Source organism: Cydia fagiglandana, chromosome 6 (assembly GCF_963556715.1).
Source record: "Cydia fagiglandana chromosome 6, ilCydFagi1.1, whole genome shotgun sequence".
Taxonomy (NCBI): domain Eukaryota; kingdom Metazoa; phylum Arthropoda; class Insecta; order Lepidoptera; family Tortricidae; genus Cydia; species Cydia fagiglandana.
In genome coordinates, this window is record NC_085937.1 from 4,633,880 (window position 1) to 4,639,902 (window position 6,023).

General features: G+C 35.1%; 1 protein-coding gene across 1 annotated transcript in view; it reads right to left on the bottom strand.

Moving 5' to 3' along the window:
- Nucleotides 1-1,023, bottom strand: part of LOC134665500 (uncharacterized) — a 43,354-nt gene extending 42,331 nt beyond the window's left edge. The window contains exons 1-2 of the mRNA XM_063522474.1: nucleotides 764-1,023; nucleotides 436-695 (exon numbers count right to left, since the gene is read on the bottom strand). Of these exons, the coding sequence (XP_063378544.1) occupies nucleotides 436-695; nucleotides 764-817 (314 nt within the window). The 5' untranslated portion in view covers nucleotides 818-1,023. The remainder of the gene's footprint in view (nucleotides 1-435; nucleotides 696-763) is intronic.
- Between the last annotated feature and the right edge of the window lie 5,000 nt (nucleotides 1,024-6,023).

A 6,023-nucleotide genomic window follows, 5' to 3' on the forward strand; every position in this document is an offset into this window, starting at 1 on the left:
TTAATTTAATTTAAAATACTAGAAAAAAACTAACTGCTTTAATTATTACAGCAAAAAACAATTACATAGATTACATAGAATACAACAGGCATAGTGTGGTCAACTTTACAATATCTGTTACTGTGAATTAAATGAATACAAACTACTTGTTTTTTAAATTTCTAACCATTATGTTGGTTTGAGTCTCACTATATTTAAAATTGAAAATATGATTATATACTTTAATTGTTTGGATTTAAATTGGTAACAATTACTAAAGATTATCAATCAACATCTACTTGCATTATTCCATTACTGAACAATAAGATTCCATCTTTCTGCATTGTAAACAAAGGTCAAGGATAGAAATAACGCAATTCCTTTCATGCTAACTAGTCTGGCTACAGATTGCAATTTATTCCATACTTTCCATAGCAACAACAGTTGTTTACAGACCTGTCTCTAAAGCTCTCCCTCTGGGTGGCAGAGTTGGTCTGTTGCATGGTCTCTATCTGCTGCGTGACCTCTTCCACCCAGCGGCAGTTGACCAGCTCATGTAGGTGCAAGGAGGCGCGGCAGTGAGGGCACTGCGAGCGCTGTTCCGTCAACCAGCGCCGAACGCAGGCATAGCAGCACAGCTTCGAGCAGTGCGGACACAGGTGCGCGTCCACCAGCTTTTCCATACATATGAAGCAGCGGAACACCTCCGCCAACGTCTACAAACATACCCAAACTCGTAAAACACATCCCCTAACTGTTCAACAAAATCTAGGCCAACAATTACCTCCACAATCTGCTCCTCGCCATTTCCATTCCCTTTGTCTCCCCTCGAGGCCATATTTAGGGATTTACTTTCCTTATTCCGGATCCAAACGGTTTATCACCATAATTTAGACATTCATTATCATACTCTTGTTCGAAAAAAACAATTAGACATTTCACAATACGCTCGTCAACGAGTTCATACGATGCAGTACGAAAGGAACCGAGAAACAAACCAACTACTTCCGTGTTCGAATCGCAATCGAATCAAAATAAAAACAAAAAGAAAATGTTGCCCTACTCAAATATATAATTTCCCGAATAATGTGGTTTATACTTCGTTTTTTTAGCATTAGAAATAAGGTAAACAATCTTGATGTGTTTTTTAATTGAAAAACACATTTTAAAAATAAGTTATGGCAAATATGTAAAGGCCCCAGTACACAATGGGCCATCACCGGCCACTCCAAGGGAGGCAGCCATGCGGTAGAATGAGATAGCAATATCACTTGCTCCCTCTAACGCATAAATGCGTCCCATGGAGTGGCCGGCGATGGCCCATTGTGTACTGGGACCTTAACAATTATGAATCTAATACGATCATTTATGTTCTTCTGCTTTCATAATCATAAGTAATAGTCACTGATTTTTAAAAAGCGTTTTTCAATTAAAAGACATGTCAAGATCGCTTACCTTCTTTCAAGTTCTCTCTATAGTTCGTTTTTTTTAGCATTAGCTTTTTAAAAATCAGTAACAATTACTTATGAAAGCAGAAGAACATAAATGATCGTATTAGATTCATAATTGTTACATATTTGCCATAACTTATTTTTAAAATGTGTTTTTCAATTAAAAGACACATCAAGATTGTTTACCTTATTTCTAATGCTAAAAAAAACCAAGTATAATGCTAAAAAAAAACGAACTATAAATAAAGTACGATTTTAAAAAGAAAATCGCTCGCGAATAAGTTCCATTATACTGGGATTTATTTTTATACTTTACTTACATTACTTCTTATTCTAGAATCTATATGTTATTATGGTACCTTCCCTGAAGGTTAGGTTAAATAAACGGATAAACAAAAAAATCCATACTAAATTGCCCTCTTGTTTACGCATTTTACGTCAAAAATGCGACGGTTAGGTAAGAAGTGGCGCCTTCAATAATTTTCTACAAAGTCCTGTTGGACTGGCTGTATGCCACGAACCGTGATAGCTATAGTACGTTTTTTTTAGAATTAGAAATAAGGTAAACAATTTTGATGTGTCTTTTAATTGAAAAACACATATTAAGAATAAGTTACGGCAAATATGTAACAATTGGGTAGGTAAAGTTTTTTGAAGATAGGCAAATTATATTTTTTCCCGATAGTATTCATTATAGCGATCACGGAAATGCAGCTCTTTTATTTTTATATTATTTTATTGATTAAATATAATTTTTTAAATGATCGATATGACGTTTGTGAGGTGAAATGGCAGATTCGAGTAATTAATTCCTTTGCCGTAGTAAATGGGACGAGATAGAAAAAAAATCGATGTCAACTGTCAGTGTCATTCTTGGAAAATAACTTGCAAATAATTGGAAAATAATGGTCGGACGAAACATTTGTGTTTTCTTGTAATTGGATGTCGGTGTGATTTCTAGAATAAGTATTTTTAACGTCCCTAGCACGCTCAACACGGATATTTTGATAATGATAACGATTAGTAAATATAGTAAATAGTAAATATTACGTGACGTTACTTTCCAAATTCAGCGTATTTGAGCACACCAAAGTCTTTAACAGCGATTCGGTGCCAAGCTTTGAAGATATATTGGCCAAAATGGTAACTTATACGTTTGTGAGGACTATATAAACGTGATTGTTGTATTATACATACATAATGATTAAGATTGTAATAGTCTTATAACTAGGTCGTTATTGGCTATTATATATGGGCTCGGTAAGGTGTTCACAGTATCTGAACACGCACGCCCTGATAATAGAGGCGTGTTCAGATATTTATGAGCACCCTAGCTGCACCAATATATCTGATGGCGACTGTACTTTAGAAAACTTATAATATAAATCCAAAATAATATAATATAAATCCAGTAAATTTCGTTTCGTTTTATTTTATAAATCCACAAATTATTATCCTTAAGCATTAACATTACAACAGTATATAGAATCACGCTGTGTGGCGTGCCCTTGAAGAGAGTTGAGAGGTTCAAATATGGTCAATATGGATAAGTATGTCTGTAGGGTAAATGTGCTTCACGTTGGGGCCTGTTTACATATTGATTAGTGTTGATTGCGGGTTTAATACTGTCAAACTTTTTACACGTGCAGCCTGTGGGTAAGCTTTACGCAGAGGTCCTATAACACCTTAAGGGTGCAGTACAATAACATCCTCAGGATGCTGCTGAGGCTGCCGAAGCACTGCAGTGCATCAGCCATGTTTGCCGAGGCGCGGGCGGATGACTTTTTCGCTATAAGGCGGAAAAGAATTGCCTCGATGCTAAGGAGGGTGCGTGGCAGCAGCAACAGTATGCTGAGGGTGTTAGCGGAACGCCTGGACTGTCCGCTAACCAAGTACTGGGTGGAGGTTGTCATTGGCAGGACCAGGTAGTGAATAAAAATATTTACTACCTGCTCCTGTCAGTGGAACCTTTTCTTTTTAAATTAATTTTGTTTTTTTTTTTTTTGTGTGTTTTTGATTATTTCTTAACTAACATAGCCTTTTTTAAGTTTTGTAATATAATATAACTAACATTTTTATGGACTTAGTCTGAAATAAACGATTTTTATTTTATTTTTATTTTTATTAATACATTTGCCACTATACACAAGTAGCAAGTGTATCAACTCGCAAAAATACTATATTTTTGCTTCCATTGAGGTATACATAGTAAGCACTATTCTCAAATTATGTGAGGAAATAAAACAAATTCAATTTAGTAAAGCGTATTTAATAGGGGTAAAGTGACGCGAATACAATTAAAAAAACAACGCATATCCTTAGTTTATATTAAATGTAGATGGCTTTTTAGTTTTCACTTGGTCACAGAAATACGCTAAAAACCACTTTCAGAGTAGGTGTTTCTTGCGTTTTGGCTGTCCTTCTTGTGTCCTTCCACAGCATGAGCATGTCGTAAGTCCTGTTGTATTTGTCCCTGGACTTAGCAGGAAGCTAGTTATTCATTATTAAGTTTGCTTCTGCTTTCAAATGAGGCGGTGTGCCGTCTATTCCAGGTCGTTTTCGTCACTTGAACTCATTTTGTTTATTACGAGTATTAAAATAACAAGCGGTAACTTATTGAGTATTGCACAACGAATAAACTTTGCCGCCTTTTATCTGCATATTTTTTTAAATTATATTACCATAGATACTAAGCATACGGTACGCTACGCGCATGCGTCAATCCGCGCGCACCGAGCAGCGCCCTTTCGCGGTGCTAAAGCGGTATCCAGACGGGACTGATCAAATCGGTCGATTTGATCAGAAATGAAATTGGCGTCAATCTCCAATTTTAGAATTATGGTGATATTAGAGCCATTTAAATTGAAAAAATGCCCCATAACGAAAATACTAGCCTCACAAATTGGTGTTCTTGTGTCCGCACCTCATTTTATCGGTCATTATCGGCGGTTGAATTCGGCAAGCCAAATTGGCGTTTGCGTCCGTACGTCCCGATTCGATCGGGCAATTTAATCAGATTGGCGAAAAATTGACTAATCTGGATACGCCTTAAGCAACATCGAGTTCACGATAATTTGACATATAATAATAATAGATTTTTAGCATAAGTTGCATTTCATAAAACTTAACCCAAATCATTTGTACATTTTCAAGTCAAAGATAAAGACATGTTGGTTTTAAAATTTTAATAAGTATAGACCATAACATTGTCATGATCTTGTAACATTGTTAAAATAAGAGAGTCTCCCATTTTCATTTTATTGCATTTTTTATAAAATGTCTTTAGATTCTCGGGATATCTTGGTCCTAATTCGATTGCTCTTTTTTATGGAAATAATTATATCCTTCAGATTCACAGGATGCTCGAGGCTTAGCCGAATAACACTGCAAGGAAGTATGTCATGGCTCAATGGTTCTAATTAGCCATCAGTATAATACCGCCAATGAATGTTTACATCCACCTGAAAATAAGAACAACATTCATAAAATGAGGATAACCGCACAAAACTAACAGATGGTTGAAATTGTTAGAAAAAATTAGACCGATTTCTTGTTTACGAACTTAACAGCTCATGGCAATTTAATAATAAAAATCAAAACACAAGTGAAGAAAGTTTTATGTACCTATGTATTTCACGGATACGTACTCCTGTACGGCCATTGCTCCTCTAATTCAACGGAATTGTGCTTATCACTGTTATGATAATAATTTAAAATTTGTAGAATCTGCTCGCAATCTCGTATGAACTCGCTTATTTTTCTTGCAAAACTCTGTCCAAGGGTCAGCGTAGGGGCCGCCGTGTAGGGGTGGGGAAGAAAACGTTCTCCAATAATTTTATTATGCAGTGCCAAGTTATCGAAAGTAAATTCAATCTTTGTCTAAATACGCGCAGATGTCGTGGGGAATCAGAAGTCCGTGGGTCGTGCTGAGGTCGTCGAAAATCTCAATGATAACATTAATAGCAATTCGCAAGGTAACATGAGGCTTGTCCTTTATTTTTCGGGAATGAGAGCTAAGTGACACTGACAGTTGACATCGTTTTTTTTTTTCTACCTCGTCCCATTTACTACGTGCAAAGGAATTACTCGGATCTGCCATTCCATCTCACAAACGTCATATCGATCATTTAAAAAATTATATTTAATCAATAAAATGAAATAAAAATAAAAGAGCTGCATTTCCGTGATCGCTATAATAAATACTATCGGAAAAAAATATAATTTGCCTATCTTCAAAAAACTTTACCTACCCAATTTTGAATCTAATACGATCATTTATATTCTTCTGCTTTCATAAGTAATAGTTTTTGATTTTTTAAAAGCGTTTTTAAATTAAAAGACATGTCAAGATCGCTTATAGTACGTTTTTTTCTAGAATTAGAAATAAGGTAAACAATCTTGATGTATCTTTTAATTGAAAAACACATTTTAAAAATAAGTTACGGCCAATATGTAACAATTTTGAATCTAATACGATCATTTATATTCTTCTGCTTTCATAAGTAATAGTTTTTGAATTTTAAAAAGCGTTTTTCAATTAAAAGACATGTCAAGATCGCTTACCTTCTTGCAACTTCTTTCTAATGCTAAAAA